The following is a 20,331-nucleotide window of genomic DNA, read 5'->3' as shown; positions in this document are numbered from 1 at the left end:
ATGGTGTCAAGCGTGGGTGCCGGAAACCAGGTGAGGAGTACAAAAACAAATGTTTTGCCCACAGTCAAGCATGGTGGAGGGAGTGTCATGGTCTGGGGCTGCATGAGTGCTGCCGGAACTGGGGAGATACAGTTCATTGAGGGAACCATGAATGCCAACATGTACTGTGACATACTGAAGCAGAGCATGATCCCCTCACTTTGATTGGGCCACAGGGCAGTATTCCAACATGATACCGACACCAAACACATCTCCAAGGCAACCACTGCCTTGCTAAAGAAGCTGAGGGTAAAGGTGATGGACTGGCCAAGCATGTCTCCAGACCTAAACCCTATTGAACACCTGTGGGGCATCCTCAAACAGAAGGTGGAGGAGCGCAAGGTCTCTAACATCCACCAGCACCATGATGTCGTTATGGAGTAGTGGAAGAGGATTCCAGTGGCAACCTGTGAAGCTCTGGTGAGCCCCATGCCCAAGAGGGTTAAGTCAGTGCTGGAAAATAATGGTGGCAACACAAAATATTGACACTTTCACTTAGGGGTGTACTCACTTTTGTTGTCAGCGGTTTAGACATTAATGGCTGTGTGTTGAGTTATTTTGAGGGGACAGCAAATTTACACTGTTATACAAGCTGTACACTCACTACTTTACATTGTAGCAAAGTGTCATTTCTTCAGTGTTATCACACGAAAAGATATAATAAAATATTTACAAAAATGTGAGGGGTGTACTCACTTTTGTGAGATACTGTATATACAGTATATTCTTTTTTTCTCTGTTTTAGGTGGGTGGCTGCCAAACGAATTTGTTCTATGTCTTGTATACTGCGACATTGAAGTACAGTATTTTGTTATATCTGCAACCACCAAAGAATATTTGCTATCCTATGGGCTACACTTATTTAAAAAAACAATAGTTTAACCCATTTGCATACCTTAAAAACACTGTACGAAATGACTCATCAGTGCGCAGACTCCCAGAGATATCAGTTTCATTATTATGCATGAATGTTCAATAACTAAACACAATGTACATTTCCCCTTGACTGCGATTACAGAATTATCCTAACAAAGATCCGGTCCATGGTAACACTTAAAGTGTATTTACATTTTTGCAGCCAAATTTGGATGACACCTAATTTTATATTAGTTGCATATTTCTGTTTATGTACATAGCATAACTTAAAAAAAAAATTGCCGATTACCTTTTTAACCACTTGCCGACTGCCTAACGACGATTTACGTCGGCAGTCAGCGCCTCACAGGCAAAGTGATGTAGTACTACGTCGCTAGCCTGTGAGGCTCTAGGGAGCGAGCGCGCGCCGCTGGAGGCATGCTCCCGCTCCCGCCCCGCTCGCTCAAGGACTCCCCCGCGTGAGTGACCGGCGGACCCGATGTCCGTCGGTCATTCGCGATCGTCCGTTACACCGGGAGAATGGCAGGCGGCTAATGTAAACACAGCCGCCTGTCATTCTCCCCTGTGTAACAGCACAGATCATACGGTCCTGCTATGTAGGACCGTAGATCTGTGCTGTTACATCACAAGCCACATCCAATCACAGTAAGAATCACGCCCCTAGGGACACACTTAACCCCTCCTTCTCAAATAAAGTTAACCCCTTCATTGCCAGTGTAATTTTACAGTAACAGTGCATATGTATAGCACTGATTACTGTAGTAATGTCACTGGTACCCCCAAAAGTGTCAAAAATGTCAGTCAAGGGTCCGATATGTCCGCCGCAATGTCGCAGTCCCGCAAAAAAAATCGCAGATTGCCGCCATTACTCGTTAAAAAAAAAACAATAAAAATGACAAAAATCTTTCCCTTAGTTAGTAAACGCAATAACTTTTGCGCAAACCAATCAAAATACGCTTTTTGCGATTTTTTTTTTTTTACCAAACATATGCAGCAGAAAACAAATTGGCCTAAAATGTTAAAAAATTTTGATTTTTACATTTTTTGTTTTGGGAATTTCATATAAAAAAATGTGAAAAATATTGTTATTTTTGCAAAATTGTCACTCTTTTTTTTTATAGCGCATGATCAAAAAATCGCACAGGTGATCAAATACCACCAAAAGAAAGCTCTGTTTGTGGGAAAAAAAGGACGTCAAATTCGTTTGGGTACAGCGTCGCACGACCGCGCAATTTTCCATTAACCACTTAAGCCCCGGAGGATTTGGCTGCTAAAGGACCAGGGGTTTTTTTGCGATTTTTTACTGCGTGACTTTAACGGACAATTGCGCGGTCGTGCGACGCTGTACCTAAACGAATTTGACGTCCTTTTTTTCCCACAAACAGAGCTTTCTTTTGGTGGTATTTGATCACCTGTGCGATTTTTTGATCACGCGCTATAAACAAAAAAAGAGCGTAAATTTTGCAAAAATAACAATATTTTTCACATTTTTTTATATGAAATTCCCCCAAAAAAAAAGTAAAAATCAAAATTTTTTAACATTTTTCGGCCAATTTGTTTTATGCTACCTATGTTTGGTAAAAAAAATCGCAAAAAGCGTATTTTGATTGGTTTGCGCAAAAGTTATCGCGTTTACTAACAAAGAGAAAGATTTTTGTCATTTTTGGTGTTTTTTTTTTAACGCGTAATGGCGGCGATCTGCGATTTTTTTTTCGGTACTGCGACATTGCGGCGGACAGATCGGACCCTTGACTGACATTTTTGACACTTTTGGGGTTACCAGTGACATTACTGCAGTAATCAGTGCTATACATATGCACTGTTACTGCAAAAATGACACTGGCAGGGAAGGGGTTAACTTTATTGGGAAGGGAGGGGTTAAGTGTGTCCTAGGGGCGTGCTTTCTACTGTGTAGGGACATTCCTATTGGTGTAAAAGCAAAGATCAACCGTTCTACATAGTAGAACGGTCAGATCTTTACTTTTACACAGGGAGAACTGACAGGCAGCTTGTTTACACAAGCTGCTCTGTCTTTCTCCCTTCACAGGAGCGATCGCAGTGTGACTGGCGGACATCGAGTCCGCCGGTCACACGCACTGACTTGCCTGTGAACGAGCCGCGGCGGGCGCGCGCCTCGGCGGGCGCGCGCCCGCCCGCGATAGGCTCGCAAGTCAGTGACAGGCGAGTGACGTACCGATACGTCACTCTGCCTGGCCGGGGCTGACCGCCGCAGTATATAGTCGTGCGGCGGTCGGCAACCGGTTAAAGTCACGCAGTGACGAATCGCAAAATAGGCCCTGGTCAGGAAGGGGGTAAAATCTTCTGGGGCTTAAGTGGTTAAATACCCTTTACCTGCCTAAACTGGCATCCCCCTATGTAATGTTAAGGAGGGGGCTGGGGAGGCATGTGTATCTTAACCACTTGAGCTCTTGAGAAGATTTTACCTCCATCATGACGAGGCCATTTTTTGCTTTTTAGTACTGCTCTACTATAACTGGTAATTGCACGGTCATGCAACACTGTACCTAAAAAAGAAAAATGTATATTATTTTTTTTTCACACAAATAGAGCTTTCTTTTGGTGGTATTTAATCACCACTGTGTTTTTCATTTTTTGCAAAATAAATAGAAAATAAAATAGATAGACCAAAATAAATAGAAAAGACAGAAGATTTTGAACAAAAAAAAAAAAAAAAAACCTTATATTTTCTACTTTCTGGTATAAAAAAATCTAATGAAAAAATTCTGCATACATTTTGGCCAAAAAGTATTCTGCTACATGTCTTTGGTGAAAAAAAAAAATCCCAATTGGTTTGCGTGAAAGTTATAGGGTCTACAAACTATGGTATACATACTGGAATTTTATTTTGTTTTTTTTTTTTAATAATAGAAATGGCAGTGATCAGCAACTTATAAAGGGACTGTGATAGTGCGGTAGGAAATCTGACCCTTACTGAAGTGGGGGGGGGGGGGGGAGAACTGACTAACTGCCGCTGACATTACTAGTGACACTAATACAGTGATCAATGCTAATAATATGCACTGTCACTGTACTAATGACACTGGCTGGGAAGGGGTTAATGTCTAGGGCCATCAAAGGGTTAAATGTGTGCCCAGCAACATTCAGTGTGTCTACTGTGTGCTGCTTTTACTAAGCAATGTGCTTCTTGGTCACGTGATCACTGTGATTGGCTGTTACAATGGTCACATGTTCAGGACCCTGTCTGTTTGCTAACAAAGAGCAGGAGCAGTTTGGGACAGTTCATCTAGCATGCTGGAAGTGAACTGTGAGCACCAGGGCTGGAGACACTGTGCTGCCTGGGTCCAAGAATAAAATGCTACCCCCCCCCCCCCCCCAAAAAAATAAAAATAAAAATCACGCCCATCAAAAGGCTCCCACATCCATTATTTTATATTTTGATCATTTTAAATATAATTTAATTTATCAGGAAGTCAGATTTACATGCAACAGAACCTTGTCTATATGCAAAATTTTTTAGGGGTTGCATTGTGTGTGTGTGTGTGTGAGTGTGTGTGTGTGTGTGTAACTTACTTATACGCTTTCTTTGGTGCGTGGGGACAAGGGTGCTATAAATTATTATTTTTTTTTCCTATTTATTTTTTTATTTTTACATTTTTTATTGCTGTCACAAGGAATGTAAACATCCCTTGTAAGGCCCCTTTCACACAGGCGGACCGTTCAGATACGCCTGTTCGTTTTTTTTGGCGGATCTGAATGGTCCCCCCATGCATCTCTATGGGGTATCGGATGTCAGCGGAGACATGTCCGCTGACATCCGACCAGATCCGATCCGTCAAATATGGACGGATGGAAACCCTATTTTCCATCCGTCCAGCGGATCGGATGGGATCGGATGAGAACGGACCGACGGTCCGTTCCCATCCGATTTCCCCCATAGAGATGCATGGGGAACTGACAGCTGTGTCTCTGCACACAGCGCGGAGACACAGCTGTCATCCTTCTGCTCAGCGGGGGATTGGCGGCTCGATCCCCCGCTGAGAAAAGCTGAGTCCGTTTGACGGACATAGTGTGTGAAAGGAGCCTTATAGATAGTTACAGATACTCTTTGTGGAAGGATCTGGGTTCTAAAAGACCCCAAACCCCTCCCCTTCCTCTTCAAAGTATTCAAAACACCAAATGCAGCATTTTTGAACACTGAATTTTTTTAAATCAGTGCCAACGGCTGCCGAGTAAACCGGAAGTGACAACGCTTTTGGGTTACCACATCGGAGACCCGATCAAAGCCGATTCCGACTTTGTTCAGGTCTCGGGCCAGCTGGTGGACCTGCTGGCTGGTTGATCGGGTCTGCAGGTGGGATGGAAGACACGGGCGGAGGGGCGAAAGATGGCAAGGGGGGGCGTCCCTTCCCGCTGCTTGTGATAACGGCCGTGCGGCTGCTTAGCTGCATTGGTTGATATCACCTGAAAGCCAACCGTCCGCTCTAAAAAACGGTAACCTCTAGCTACAGGCATCACCTGGTACAACCACTTCCTCAAAATGACGTATAGGTACATGATTTTGCGGGAAGTGGTTACATAGTTACATAGTAGGTGAGATTGAATAAAGACAATAGTCCATCCAGTTCAACCTGTGTAGGTGTGTGTGGCCGTAATCATCTCACATACCCCTGAATGTTCTGATCCTTGAGATGTACGTCCAAGATGTACTGGTTAAAGAAGAGGAAAATGGTTCAATGACTTGATCTGTGCAGTTCTAAAAAGGACGCATTGCAAGCTCTGTATAGAAGAATTTGTGATGCCTTTAAGAACAGATTACTTTGTCTAACCTGCTCTAAAAAATTAGTGGCTGGGCCTCCGGTGAGCATTTCCTGAGGCCCAGTATGGCTTTTTGGTCCTGAGAAAAGGAAGAACCTTCAAGGTCATGGTAAAAACCACAAAGTACATACAGTATAGTTGACGTAAATGTACTTTCATAAAGAGCCCATCCTGTGCTATGAAGTACATACCGCTGAATTCTTGTAACCACAGCTCTATCATTTTAGTTCACTACTGTTAAGTCACCACAGACTCAAGTTCTATTTTTAAACTGTTTGTTAAAGGACAAGTATATAAATTAAGTTACAGAGCTACTGAGAACATTCACATCTGCATGGGTAAAAGTCCCTACACTTGTATCAAAACCCAGATTCACTATATGGCCAAAAACTTATAGGCACCTGACCATCACACCTATGTGAGCTTGTTGAATATCCAATTCCAAAAACATAGACATTAATTTGGGGTTGCCCCAACCCCCCTACCTTTGTGGCTATAACAGCCTCCATTCTCCTGAGAACGCTTTCCACAAGATTTCAGAATGGATCCGAGGGATTTTGTGCCTATTCAGTCAAATGAGCATTTATGAGGTCAGGCTCTGATATTGGATTCCAATTTATACCAAAGGTGTTCAGGTCAGGACTCTGTAAAGGGCACATGAGGTTCTCCACAACAAACCCATCAAATCATGCCTATATGGGGCTGGAACATGCTGGAGCAGAAAAGGCCTTCACCAGGCTGGTGGCACAAGGTTGGAAGCACATGATTGCCCTTAATGTCTTTCTATGCTGTGGCATTACCAGTACCATTCATTGGAATTCAAAAATGTATACGTTTGGCCGTACAGAGTAGGCGACTTTTTGTCACTTTGCTGGGCCCCCTACTGCTCTATAGTAGATGCAACAGGAGATAACAAAATAACATTAGGCGGTAATAAAAATGAAAGAATTATTGGACAGGAAAGCTTTGTGAAATATCAGTTGAGCAATAAAGAGTGCAAGGAATCTAGAGGAAGCAACCAGACTATAATCCAGTTAAAGGCCATTGTACAACCACCAACAATAACCCTACTTCAACCTTCTCCATTGACTCCAATTCAATTTGCATGTTATATTGAAAAATAGAAAGAACAATTCTTCTTTAGTGCCGGTTCACACTGAAGCGGCACAACTTCGGGGGTGACCTGTGAAGTCCCGTGCACCGCGACTTAGGCGCGACTTGCACGGACTTCATAAAATGAAAGTCTATGCAAGTCGCTCTGATGCCGCCCCGAAGTAGTACAGGACCCTTTTTCTAAGTCGGAGCGACTTGTGTCGCTCCTATTAGAACCGTTCCTGTACTACACAATGGACCGCGGCGGTGCGCGACTTGTCAGGCTGACCAAGTCGCCTGACAAGTCGTACTAGTGTGAACCGGAACTTAGATGGATTGAAGCATCTCTGCTCATTACGTTCTTAAAGTTACAAAAAAATAAATGAAAAAATGTAATACACGTATGCATTCTTAAAGCGGATCTTCACTAAAAAAACTCCTGCTTGTTCACTACCCCCCCCCCCCCCCCCCCGCCCGAGCCTATACCTGAGTTACAAGCTTTTTTTGGGGTGGAGGGGAGCAAATACAGATTGTATTCAGTACCTGCTGCCACTTCCACAATTCTCTCCTAGGCAGGAATGACGGTTCTTACCCCGCTCCTTCCCTCCCGCAGCCTCCGGGGATACATCACATGTCCTAGAATGCTGCAGGACCACACAAAGTCCTTGCATGTACAGTGGGGAGCTAGCTTTGGATCTATAGGAAGCAACAGCCAGCTCCCCTATCCAATATGGGGACCCACAACAGTAAAAAGAACTGGTTGTAGGAAGACAGTGCTTGACCCCAGGCACTGGTAAGTACTTGATTTTAAGTCAGCAGCTACTGAAGTTCCTCTTTAACTCAAAAAGTCCCTTCTATTGCTCTCAGTCTCCTCCATATCCCTGAATTTTTGCTGCTGTGATCTGACGTCCTGTTACAGGGTGGCTTTGTTCGTTCTCTATGGCCCCACTGTATGTTGGGATGTAGCCACCCTCTCTTGCTGGCTCCTGAGATGGACTAGGGAATTTGTAGTGAAGAGGTTTGGGAGCTTTGCGAAGGCATTACAAGGAGGCAAAAAACCAGTAGAAACAATTTCATAAAAAATAGATTACAGGACCAATACATAGTGGATGTGTATGGATTATTTTTGGAGATGATAGTTTCTTGTCACTTTAACATCTTTTTTTTTTCCCTCCTATACAGAATATACGACTTTAGAGAAAACAGAAATGGGAAACACCATTAAAAGCAATCCTCCTCCAGCAAAAATTACACAGTCTGAAACAGGTCAGTGCACGTATATTAAAAACTGGTGCAAATGTTCTTGCGTGAGAATTAAAAAATATCTCAAGCCTACTCAGTAAGCCAATACAAAAAAGTTGTGACTGTAATTACAACCTAGGCATTGGAATGCTGAGAGACCTACTGGGTCTGCTCTAGAAGTATAGTGTGAGTTGGGTACCCAAAATCTGGGCAGTCATTTGGAAGCTACATGAATTGGGTGGTAAGTCGGTCTGCAGGATCATACGACTGCAATGCAGCCCTCCTGTACTGGGCCCAGGCCCCATCAGTTCAAAAGGTGGGCCCAGGCACCTACTGAGCAGGAGGGCTGGCTGTACTTTCTTATTGCAGACACCGATCCTCTTCTGTCTCCCACTGCAGCACTGTCTGCTTCTCCTCCTCGCCCTCCCTCCAGATGCACTGCAGGGGGATGGGTTCTAGCACATGCGCCCCTTACGTCTGCTGTCCGGGCCCCCCCTGTATTCCGCTATCCCCCCACAGTGCTGATGGCTTCCCTCCTCTCCCGCCGGCAGCTGCTGCGGGCACACAGGGGGATGTCATTTACTGGCCCCTTCCTTTCCTGAATTAACACAGTGAGTGATTGGTTCCAATCACTTCTGTGTCCATTCATCACTGAAGCATAGTAAACTGTGTTTACTATACTTTAGTATGTGAATGAGCAGGAAGCCTCAGGGCACTTCCTGTTCATTCATCTGTGCAGCTGAGGCTGTAGAGAAAGGCACTGATAAATGTATGTCCTCAGTCACTTTCAGCTGGGGGGTAGAGGGGGCCCTGTCAGTAAAGCCCCGTACACATGTACCGATTGTCGGCCGTAAATATTTGGCCGACGACCGATCGGCCGATTGTAGGCTTGTTAGTATGATGCTTCCGACAGCCGACAGCACATTTTCGGCCGAACAGAATCTGTCGTGCAGACTTTAAAATTTTTGTTGGCCAACACCAGAACGGCCGATTGTTCGTCAGTCAGTACAGAATTTGGCCGACAATCAGCCGATTAGCAAGACTGGGCATGCTCAGAAAAGAAAAAACACACGGAAAGTTAACCATCACATGACATCACTTCTGCAGTCGGCTGTTGTTGGCTGACAAAATTCATGTGCAGTCTTTTGTAGTTTTCAGCCGACAGGACAGCACCGGACAAAAGACGGCCGATCGTTCGGCCGACATTCGGTACGTGTGTACGGGGCTTTAGGCTGTATGAGGCCCTGTGATTGCTAACAGCAGCCCTGATCCTATGTATCGTCAGCAAGCATTGGAAGCAGGTTTTGGGTAGCATATCACTTTACTGAATTAGGTTGGATTGTGGTCACTAGTGGGTTCAAATTTTGGTTTTAGTACAAACACTGTAGGCTGGGTCAGGCTGTAGGTACAAGCAAGTTCAAATGCAACTGTGGGTTAGACTGCTGTCCTTGTTTTATAGATCTGCGTTGGAACCACAATGTAGAAATACTATTGGCTTAAAAGTTGAACTCAACTCATGCAGGGGGGGCCCCCTGCACTGCACAGGTTAAATGCTCTTTAACTCAAGGGGGAGGAAAGCAAGGTATACTTTTGTGAAATTGTGCCACGCTCCATTTGAGTGACATATATATATAAGAAAACAACTGATATTATTATTATAAACAAAAAAGAATGAAGTAATTCACTATAAACTAATCAGTGCAATATAAACATCAGAGCCCCTAATAACGTCATATATGACGAAACGCATATATCACTCAAATGGAGCGTGGCACGATTTCACATATGTGATTGATATATTATATCCTGTATATCTGTGGGCTGCTGCTAGCTTATTATATATGTAATGTTAATGTTGGGCCTTTAGCACAGTTTACCGCTTTGTTTTAAAATAATTTTTAATAGGGATGCACCAATACCGGTATCAGTGCAAATACTACTAATAATAGGAGTACTCGTGAAAATGCTCCTGATACTGATACTTTGCGGTGTGATTTGCGCCAATACAAAATGAATGGGCGCAAATCGCACTGCAAAGAACCGCATACAATTTGAACAGGAATGCGGTGTGATTCCTGTCTGAATCGCATGGAATTTCCCCCACCACTCCAGTGTGTGTATGTGTGAACCCAGAGTAGAAAGGGAAGCACCATCTAGTGGGCAGTTTAATAAAAATGTTATAACTCACATTAACGTACATATCTTTTCAAATCCATATCTGCCCCGCCGATGATAGAAAACTTTGGCCGCTGGAGGAGATGTATAAGCGATCCGCCCCCAAACTGACATCACTTCCACCCTATAAGCACAGGGGTCCTGGAACTTCTCCTCTAGCCCTGTGAGCACCTCCAGTGGCCGTGATTTTCTATCATCGGCCGGACTGGGACACTACGCAGATATGTATTAGAGAAGATATGTACTTTAATGTGAGTTATAACATTTTTTAATAAACTGCCTACTAGGTGGCGCTTCCCTTTCTATACTGGCTTCACACACACACAGGAGCAGTAGGGGAAATCACATGCCATTCGGACATTTCTGTTCAATTCGCATTCGACTCTTTGCAGTGCAATTTGCGCCCATTCTTTTTGTATTGACACAAATGGCACCGCAAAGTATCAGTACTCAGTATCGGCAAGTACTTGACCTAAAGTATCAGTACTCCTACTCGCTGGTAATAAAACGGTGTCGGTCCAACCCTCATTTTCAAGGTAAAATACCTATGCTGACCATGCATGCACAGAATTTCCTCTGAAACTGGTCGTTTTCTGAACGATCGTTCGACATTCGTGCCATAAGTGAACCCAACTTTTTTCAGACAATTTCGACCATGAGCCTGGCTAATGTTGATGGATCTGAAGCTAAAACTTTTACCGTTCCAACTAAAGTGCAGAGAAAGGCAACCAAACTGATAAGAGGCATGGAGGAGCTCAGCTATGAGAAAAGATTAGAGGAAATTAATTTATTCTCTCTTGAGAAAAGGAGATTAAGGGGGGATATGATCAACATGTATAAATACATAAGGGGTCCATATAGTGAACTTAGTGTTGAGTTATTGACTTTAAGTTCATCACAGAGGACAAGGGGACACTCTTTACGTTTAGAAGAAAACAGATTTCGTCTCCAAATACGGAAAGGTTTCTTCACCGTAAGAGCTGTGAAAATGTGGAATAGACTCCCTCCAGAGGTGATTCTGGCCAGCTCACTAGATTGCTTTAAAAAAGGCCTGGATTCTATCTTGGGTGTATATAATATAAATGGGTACTAATATTTATAGATAAAGTTGATCCAGGGAATATCCAATTGCCTGTCGGGGGATCAGGAAGGAATTTTTTTCCCCTGCTGGAGCAAATTGGATCACGCTTTGCTGGGGTTTTTTCGCCTTCCTCTGGATCAACAGCGGGTATAGGATTGTGTATATGGGATTGTATGGTTGGGTTTTCTTAACTGTTTTTTGTTTTTTATTGGTTGAGCCAGATGGACTTGTGTCTTTTTTTCAACCTGACCAACTATGTAATTATGAAAAGTGTATACGTGTATGTTATAATCGAAAAACAAAAAGAATAGTCTTTCTTATATGTCACTACGAACGTGGAAATTAGCATATAAACAAGTTTATTCTATCAGTTAGTGGACAATTCACTTTCGAACAGCAAATAATCGTTCAGTCTGCAAACGACTGAAATTCTGTACGTGTAGGGCCAGCATAACTTTATTACTCCCTCCAGTAAGCTTCCACTATACTGTGAAACCAGTTGTTTCTTCTCTGTGTATCACCCGAGGCCGGTCACCTTACTGGGTACAGGTGGTCCCCGGGTTACAAACAAGATAGGGACTGTAGGTTTGTTCTTTGTTTTTAAGTCGGAACAGGTACATTTTTTTAAGTGTAGCCCCAGCCAAAAGAATAATTGTTACGTTTTTTGGATAGAAGTTTAGTAAAATAAAATAAAAAAAACACAAAAGGGACATTACCTACTAGAAGTGTGATGTGCCTTTTGTGCTGCTGGCTCCTGCTTTAGCAGAAATCTTCCTTTTCTAACCCCTCCAGCCCCATCCTGTAAAGCATCTTTTGTGGTTGTGGGGAATAGAGCCGAGGGAACTGTGATGGGTGGAGGTAAACCTTTCATTCATCTTCCAATCCTCCATTCATTTAACACTTTTCATTGATGGAAGTTAAAGTATAGCTTCTATGAATGGGTAGAGCAGAAAGGGTGGGCATAGTTTTCGCTTTTGGTGAGTGCATATGACAGGTCCCTCAGCTTTATTAACCCCGCCGGGGCTTGATCAGTGGCACCTGGCTCCCCCCCCCCCCAGCCGAGTGCCCATCATTGCAAGCTGCTTGCTATGGGGCACATGTGATTGCTCACTTCTGAGCCAGCCTTGTGCATCCATTGACAACCAAAGCATGGCTCAGCCCCGCCCCCTCCTTATTGGCTGTGATTGACAGCAGCAGGAGCCAATGGCCCCTGCTGCGGTCTACGAGGAGAGAGAGAGGCGCTGCTCTCGTGCACATCACTGTGGGAAGGACTGATTAATCGCAGCTACACTGGGTGGATATACACTGATAACACTGCCAATGATGCCAACATCTAAGCAGCTACAGCAGCAGCAAGGGTGACATCTCTGCAGTGCTCTCAGTGCAGAGGGAGTAATGTCTCCCTTTTTAAAAGAAGGTTCTATCCAATGGTTTAACTAGCAAGATCAAGAGATAATAATAAAGGTTTCTGGGGGTACTTTGAAAACAGAAAGACCAGTATTATCAATATAGGCAGCCTATATCACACTGGGGATTTTATTTCCTGACCATAGTTCAACTTTAACGGAACATTTCAATGCAGCAGTTATGTTTTTTTCATCTTATAGGAACCGAAAGTGATTTTCTAGCTGTTCTTTATGACTATCCTCCACCGGATGTGAGCGAACCAATCTTCTACTTTGGAGAAAAGCTAAGGGTCATCTCAGAGTAAGTTACATTGTCTAAACCCTGTGTACAGCACATTCGTTTTCGGCTTCTGAAATTTGACTTGTTTTTGGGGGGGTCTCAGAACCAAGAAATTTGGCACAAACAGCTTCACAAACTAATCAAGTGCCTAAAAAATCTGTAACATCAGATCTTGGGAAATTAGTATACTGGCAACCATACATATTATTCTAGCTGACTCCACAGAATGAATTCCAGCCGCAGAACAAACAACAAAGGCTGGAAAGTCATCAACAGGGACCAACTTATAGACATTGACAGATTCAGATGTTTTTTAATGCCCAATTTCAGCCTGCCACTCATTCCACCTCTCACCCTAACTCCTTTCTAATTAACTGCTGAAGTTTAGGTATGGAAATTTTTACTTAGTTATATTGGTCCAGCTTGGACCAACGTAAGTTTGTATGTGCCATACCTATGGGATCCCCATAAAAGGTTGAAATTATTGTAGTAGGCACTGCTACTCCAGTGATCTCCCCCAACTAGGGTCCTTTAACAAGCAGATGCCCTACCGCTGAGTGACACAGGACACATTCATTAGGAAAATGTAAAGTTTTCTCAATATGGTGCCCATATTGAGCTAGCGATCGCCTGTAAGTAGCAGGGCAGGCACTCGGTATGGGATCTGGAAGCCAGTGGAGACAAGTGGGGTAGTAGTGTCTTCTACACTGATTTCAAATTTCAACTGGGATCCTAAACGTATGGCAACATACATACTTACATTGGTCCAAGCTGGACCTGGCAGTCCAGAGTTTTCTATTCTTCGGGATCCTTCTTTGGTTGTCCATGTGTAGGCAGGTGGGGTGGTAGAGTGCCCCTTTAGATGAGATCCCTCCCTTTGGAAGGAGGAGTGGAAGGGGATTCCTAAAGGTATGGTAGCATACATAGTTACATTGGTCCAAGCTGGACCTGGCAGTCCAGAGTCTTCTATTCTTCTGGATCCTTCTTTGGTTGTCCATGTGTAGGCAGGTGGAGTGGTAGAGTGCCCCTTTAGATGAGATCCCTCCTTTTGAAAGGAGGAGTGTAAGGGATTCCCATTTGGTGGGTAGTTCTAGGGCTGAAAGTTCAGTTGAGCCTGGAAGCAAGGAGAAAGGAGGACAGCAGAACTTGACCTTTCTCCAGGGGAAAGAAGGAAACTAGGCCCAGATGAGGCCTCCTAGGCCTGTACTGTACCTGGGTCAGGAAAGGACTTTGCTGGGCCCCCCCAAAGGACAGAAGGAGAGAAACATAAAATGGTCTCAAGATCTGGGCCCAATCTTAGCCATCTCACACATGCTGGCTAAGATCAACTGTATGGCTTGCTGACTGAATCTATTGCCCTGCCATCAGCTGAAGAGCCATGCCTTATTTTGACTGTATTAGTTGCACTACGTTTAGTGAAAATGTTTAAATTATACTACAACCTTGGACTGTGTACATTGGTTTGCATCTCAGTATGTGGACAGAGCGAGAATGTGTTCTGCAGTTTTCCCCTGGCTGTTGAGCCTGGAGGAGGTGCCCAGTGTCTGGAGCCCCTGGAACTGAATGGGAAGAAGCACACATTTAGGAGGGTGGGTCGGGGTTCAAACTCCTCCCGCTACCCAAACATCTAGGAGAGTCATCGGGCAAAGCCTGGTATTGCCCAGAAGGTCAGCGTTACGTTGAGGGTCGGCTTGGCTCGGCTGCTCGGCACACGTCACTACCTGCAAGACATCGACACTTCCTATTGCCTATCTGGTAGCAGGACCCTCTCAGAATTAAGTAAAGGAGTCTGAGCAGTGATGTCAACAGAAAGGTATCATGGGGAACTAGTCCACAAACATGGAAACAGCACCAGTGAGGGACCCCGAAGGGGGGGTACATTTTACCTGGAGGCCTGTGGCAGACTGGCTCGGCTGTGCGAATCTACATATGGGTACGTCCGTTCGCTGGAGGGGTGCTGGGGGGCGAGTATGCGCTGCCAGCGGCGCGCTCCTGCCCCCACTAGGCAGCAAGAATGCAGATCCACAGGACCGGTGGCCGGAATTTCCGCCAGGCACCAGCGATCGCTCCCCGCTGAGAGAGAAGAACAGTCAGCTGTTGTAAACACAGCATACCGTTGTTCTCTCTGAAATGATCACAGAGTGCCTGTGATCCTTCTATATAGGATCACAGGTCTCTATTATCATTTCACAAGTCCCTCCCCCTACAGTTAGAAAACACTCCCCTAGGCTCACACTTAACCCTTTTATCACTAGGTTAACCCCTTCCCTGCCAGTGTCATTATTACAGTAACAATGCATATTTTTAGCACTGATTACTGTAGTAATGTCACTGGTCCTCCCAAAAGTGTCAAAAATGTCAGTTAGGTGTCCGGTCTGTCACGCTAAAAATTGCATATCGCAGCCATTACTAGTAAAAAATAAATAAATAAAAATTACATATATCTTTCCCCTAGTTTGTAGACACGATAACTTTTGCGCAAACCAATCAAAATATGCTTATTGCAATTTCTTTTACCAAAAAATATGTAGCAGTATACAAATTGGCCTAAGCCCCCGTTCACATTAGGTTGCTCCGACTTCGGGGGCGACCTGCGAAGTCACGTGCATAACATGACTACATAACATAACATGAATGTGTATGCAAGTCGCTCCGAAGTAGTACAGGACCCTTTTTCTAAGTCGGAGCAACTTGTGTCGCTCCTATTAGAACGGCTCCTGTACTACACTATGGGAGCGATGGTGCACGACTTGTCAGGCTGACCAAGTTGCCTGACAAGTCGTACCAGTGTGAATGGACACTTAGCCCCCGTTCACACTGGGGCGACCTGTCAGGCGACCTGGTCGCCTGACAGGTCGCCGTAGGTCGCCTGGCATAGAGAAGCTATGGACCCGTTCTAATAGGAGCGACACAAGTCGCTCCGACTTAGAAAAAGGGTCCGGAGCTTCTTTGGGGCGACCTGGAGCGACCTGCATTGACTTCAATGTTATGAAGTCCGTGCCGGCCGCTCCGAGGTCACGGTGCGAGCAGCGCGCCGCAACCTGTGAGGTCGCCCCGGGAAGTCAGATCGCCCCAGTGTGAACGGGGCCTTAAAAGGAAAAATTTTATTTTTTTATTTATTTTTTTGGGAATGTTATTTAGCAGAATGTGAAAAATATATATATTTTTATTTTTTTAAGAATTATCGCTCTTTTTTTTGTTTATAGCGCAAAAAATAAAAAATCTCACAGGTGATCAAATACCACCAAAAGAAAGCTTTTATTTGGGTACAACGTCGCACGACCACGCAATTTTCCATTAAAGTAACGCAGTGCCGAATCACAAAAAATGGCCTGCTCATTAAGGGGGCAAATCCTACCGGTCCAGAAGTGGTTAAAGTTAAAAAAAAAAAACGTTATACTTTTAGAACCACTTTAAATTCTTAAGAACAAATGTTTTACATTTTTGTAAAGGCATTCTTGTAATGCTTGTAAGCAGCAAATACATATTGATTTTGTGAAACCAATGCTAAATGTATTCCTGGTATTGATTCTAGATACAGAACTATCTGCACAAAAATCTGCACAAAAAAAAATAATAATAAAAAATAAAAATTGGCTCCACCAGTACACAGATACAGAGATGCACAGCCACATAATGGAAAATTGTTCTCCTGCTTGTGAGAAAACAAGAAACCTCAAAGGCTAAAATGCAAATTCACAGCTCACACTGCAATGTTTTGCAATGCAAAAAGAAAGCTGCGTGGAACTTACTGGAAGTCACAGATCTCACAGTGCTTAAAGCCATGTTAAACCCTCCGTTTTTTTTTTTTTTAAGCAGCTGATTTATTCACTTACTGAGTATGCAGTTTCTTTATCATTCAATCCCTAATGTTTAACCACTTTCTCCCTGGAAGGTTTTACCCCCCTTAACCACTTGCCGACCGCCTGCCGTAATATTACTGCGGCACGGCTGCGTCCAGTCACATAGTACTACGTGACTGAGTGCATGTGGTTCTCGGTGGCGTGCGCGCGCCACAGGAGCCTCGCTCCCGCTGTGTCTAAACAGGCGGGCCGCGGGAGGAGCGGCGGCGAATGCCGCTGCCCTCCCGCAATGGTCTGAGAAACCAAGAGAAAACCCTCCCGCGATCATCGGAGAAACCCGAGAGAAGATCCGCCTGCTTATGTAAACAAAGCAGGCGGATCTTCTGTCAGACAGGCAGGGAGAGATCAGCAGTTTCAGCTAAGTTACAACCCTGATCTCTCTGTGCCTGTTACATAGTTTACATAGTAGGTGAGGTTGAATAAAGACAATAGTTCATCCAGTTCAACCTGTGTAGGTGTGTGTGGCTGCAATCATCTCACATACCCCTGAATGTTCTGATCCTTGAGATGTACGTCTAAGAGTATTTTGAAAGCCACCATACTTCCCGCAGAAACCACCTCCTGTGGTAGAGAATTCCACAATCTTGTAGCCCTAACAGTAAAGAACCCCCCACGTTGCCTGAGGTTAAAACACTTCTCCTCTAATCGCATTGTATGGCCTCGAGTCCTCATGCAATCCCTGCGACTGAACAGCTTTTTTTCTAAGCTGAGATCCCCATTGAGATATTTATAAATTGCTATCATGTCCCCCCTCAGACGTCTCTTCTCCAGGGAGAATAAATCGAACGATTGCAGACGCTCTTCATAATTAAGGTCCTCCAATCCCCTAATCAGTTAAGTTGCCCTTCTCTGGACTCTCTCCAGCTCCAACACAGAACCCTTCCCCCACACACAGTAAGCAAGCACTTTTAGGCATACATTTAACCCCTTTGATCAACCCCAGTATTAATCCCTTCCCTGCCAGTGTAATTTATACAGTAACAGTGGATATTTTTAGCACTAATTACTGTAGTAATGTCACTGGTACCCCCAAAAGTGTCAAAAATGTCAGTTAGGGATCCGATCTGTCCGCCGCAATGTCGCAGTCCCGCTAAAAATCGCTGATCGCCGCCATTACTAATAAAAAAAAGAAAGAAATAAATAAAAAGTCCAAAAATCTATCCCGTAGTTTGTAAACGCTATAACTTTTGTGCAAACCAATTAAAATACGCTTTTTTGGGATTTTTTTTTTACCAAAAATATGTAGAAGAATACAAATTGGCCTAAACTGATAAAAAAAATAATAATTTTTAAAAATTGTTTTTGGGAATGTTTTGTAGCAGAAAGTAAAAAAGATGGCGTTTTTTTCCAAAATCGTCGCCTTTTTTTGTTTATAACACAAAATCTAAAAAACGCAGAGGGGATCAAATACCACCAAAAGAAAGCTCTATTTCTCAGAAAAAAAGGACATCAATTGCATTTGGGTTCAGCGTCGCACGACTGCGCAATTTTTTGTTAAACTAACAGTGCCGAATCGCAAAAAAATGGCCTGGTCATTAAGGGGGTAAAACCTTCCGGGGCTGAAGTGATTAATGACCAGGCCATTTTTTGCAATACGGCACTGCGTTACAGAAGATATGGAAGGATGAGTAGGACTTGTTTTTTCTACCCCCCTTGGGGTTTTGCACCAATGGGATCTCCTGAGGAAGTTGTAAGCGAAACACGTAGTGATCCATTGGCTTATGATGCTTGAGATCCTTGTTCGGCCCAGATATCCAAAGATCATGGCAGATTCTGTGTTTCCTTATACCAGATCTTAGCTTGATATGGGCATGTAAGAGGTTCTTTTGCACTAATATACCTACCTGGTATGGGGAGATACTGTACTGTTTTCACCACACAATTTTTCCATATGATATGGTTTTAATATTTTTTACTATGTTGTCATAATAAATTTATTATTTTTATCTGTTGAGTAGTTGTTTTTTTCCTTATGGGATTATTAGTGGCCACCTCTAAAGTCCTACTCATCCTTCCGTTTCTTCTGTAATGTACTATTTGGATGTGGTGCCACCAGGGGCGTAACTACAGGGGTTACAGGGGTTGCAACTGCAACCAGGCGCCATGCTCCAGGGGGCCTGTGCGGCTCCCCTGTACACCTGGATAGGAGGGGCGGCGGGGGCAGCATGTAGAGAAATCACTGTCCTCCTTTTTCCTCCTGTAGCTGCATGAGGAAAATGGAGGAGATTGGTTCCTCTGTATGCTGCCCCCGCCACTCCTCCTATCCAGTTCATTTCTTTTGGTGGTATTTGATCACCTGTGCGATTTTTTGATCATGCGCTATAAACAAAAAAAGAGCGTCAATTTTGCAAAAATAACAATATTTTCACATTTTTTTATATGAAATTCTCCAAAAAAAATGTAAAAATCAAAATTTTTTAACATTTTTGGCCAATTTGTTTTATGCTACTTATGTTTGGTAAAAAAAAAATCGCAAAAAGCGTATTTTGATTGGTTTGCGCAAAAGTTATCGTGTTTACTAACAAAGGGAAAGATTTTTGTCATTTTTGTTGTTTTTTTTTTTAACGCGTAATGGCGGCGATCTGCGATTTTTTTTGCAATACTGCGACATTGCGGCGGACAGATCGGACCCTTGACTGACATTTTTGACACTTTCGGGGTTACCAGTGACATTACTACAGTAATCAGTGCTATAAATATGCACTGTTACTGTAAAATTACACTGGCAGTGAAGGGGTTAACTTTTTTGAGAGGGAGGGGTTGTGTGTGTCACTAGGGGCGTGATTCTAACTGTGATTGGCTGTGGCTTGAGGTGTAGGAACAATGATCAATGGTTCTACATAGTAGAACCGTATGATCACTATTCCTACACAGGGGAGAATGACAGGCGGCTTGTTTCTCCCTCTCCACCGACGATCGCGAGTGACCGGCAGACGATCAGGTCCGCCAGTCACACGCGCGGGGGGGGGGTCCGTGACCGCACGGGAGCGCGCCTCCGGCCGCGCGCGCTCGCTCCTGAGACCCTCACAGGCTAGCGACGTAGTACTACGTCGCTTTACCTGTGAGGGGCTGACCGAGTCGCGCGGCGGTCGGCAAGCGGTTAAAAAATGTATTTTATCAGTTTATTTAGCAGTTTGCCTGAAGTTCAGACTATCTACACCCCCTTTAATATTAGGTGGTTGGCTGATAATGGTGTATAGGACTATCTAGAATCTAGTATATTATATCTAGAATATAATCTATCCAGAATCCTGGGTGCAGAGCATGCATCTTTGTTGGGTGATTATGGGTTATCAACATCCCATTAGAAATGTTCCGAAAAAGAAATAAAGGTTTAAGCTCGTGTGTAAGGTAGTTACAGTCATAGTGACAAGGAAAGGGTGGCACCTCTTCTAAAATTACATTGTGGTTTTATTATTATTGAACAAATGAATAGAGCTTAAGGACTTGTGTGGAAAAAGGGGCTCGTCTGAGAACTTG

At 43.9% G+C, this 20,331-nt stretch overlaps 2 protein-coding genes across 2 annotated transcripts in view; one reads left to right on the top strand and one right to left on the bottom strand.

Moving 5' to 3' along the window:
• The window catches only part of TG (thyroglobulin), a gene marked incomplete at its 5' end in the record, with an annotated part of 481,401 nt that overhangs the window by 183,898 nt on the left and 277,172 nt on the right, over positions 1-20,331 (bottom strand). The window lies entirely within an intron of this gene.
• Positions 1-20,331, top strand: part of SLA (Src like adaptor) — a 74,641-nt gene that overhangs the window by 33,378 nt on the left and 20,932 nt on the right. The window contains exons 2-3 of the mRNA XM_082258719.1: positions 7,987-8,070; positions 12,910-13,009. Of these exons, the coding sequence (XP_082114845.1) occupies positions 8,013-8,070; positions 12,910-13,009 (158 nt within the window). The 5' untranslated portion in view covers positions 7,987-8,012. The remainder of the gene's footprint in view (positions 1-7,986; positions 8,071-12,909; positions 13,010-20,331) is intronic.

This window comes from Pelophylax lessonae (assembly GCF_965119305.1).
Source record: "Pelophylax lessonae genome assembly, chromosome: 5".
In the NCBI taxonomy this organism is placed as follows: Eukaryota; Metazoa; Chordata; class Amphibia; order Anura; family Ranidae; genus Pelophylax; species Pelophylax lessonae.
This window is presented reverse-complemented; position numbering and strand designations above follow the sequence as displayed.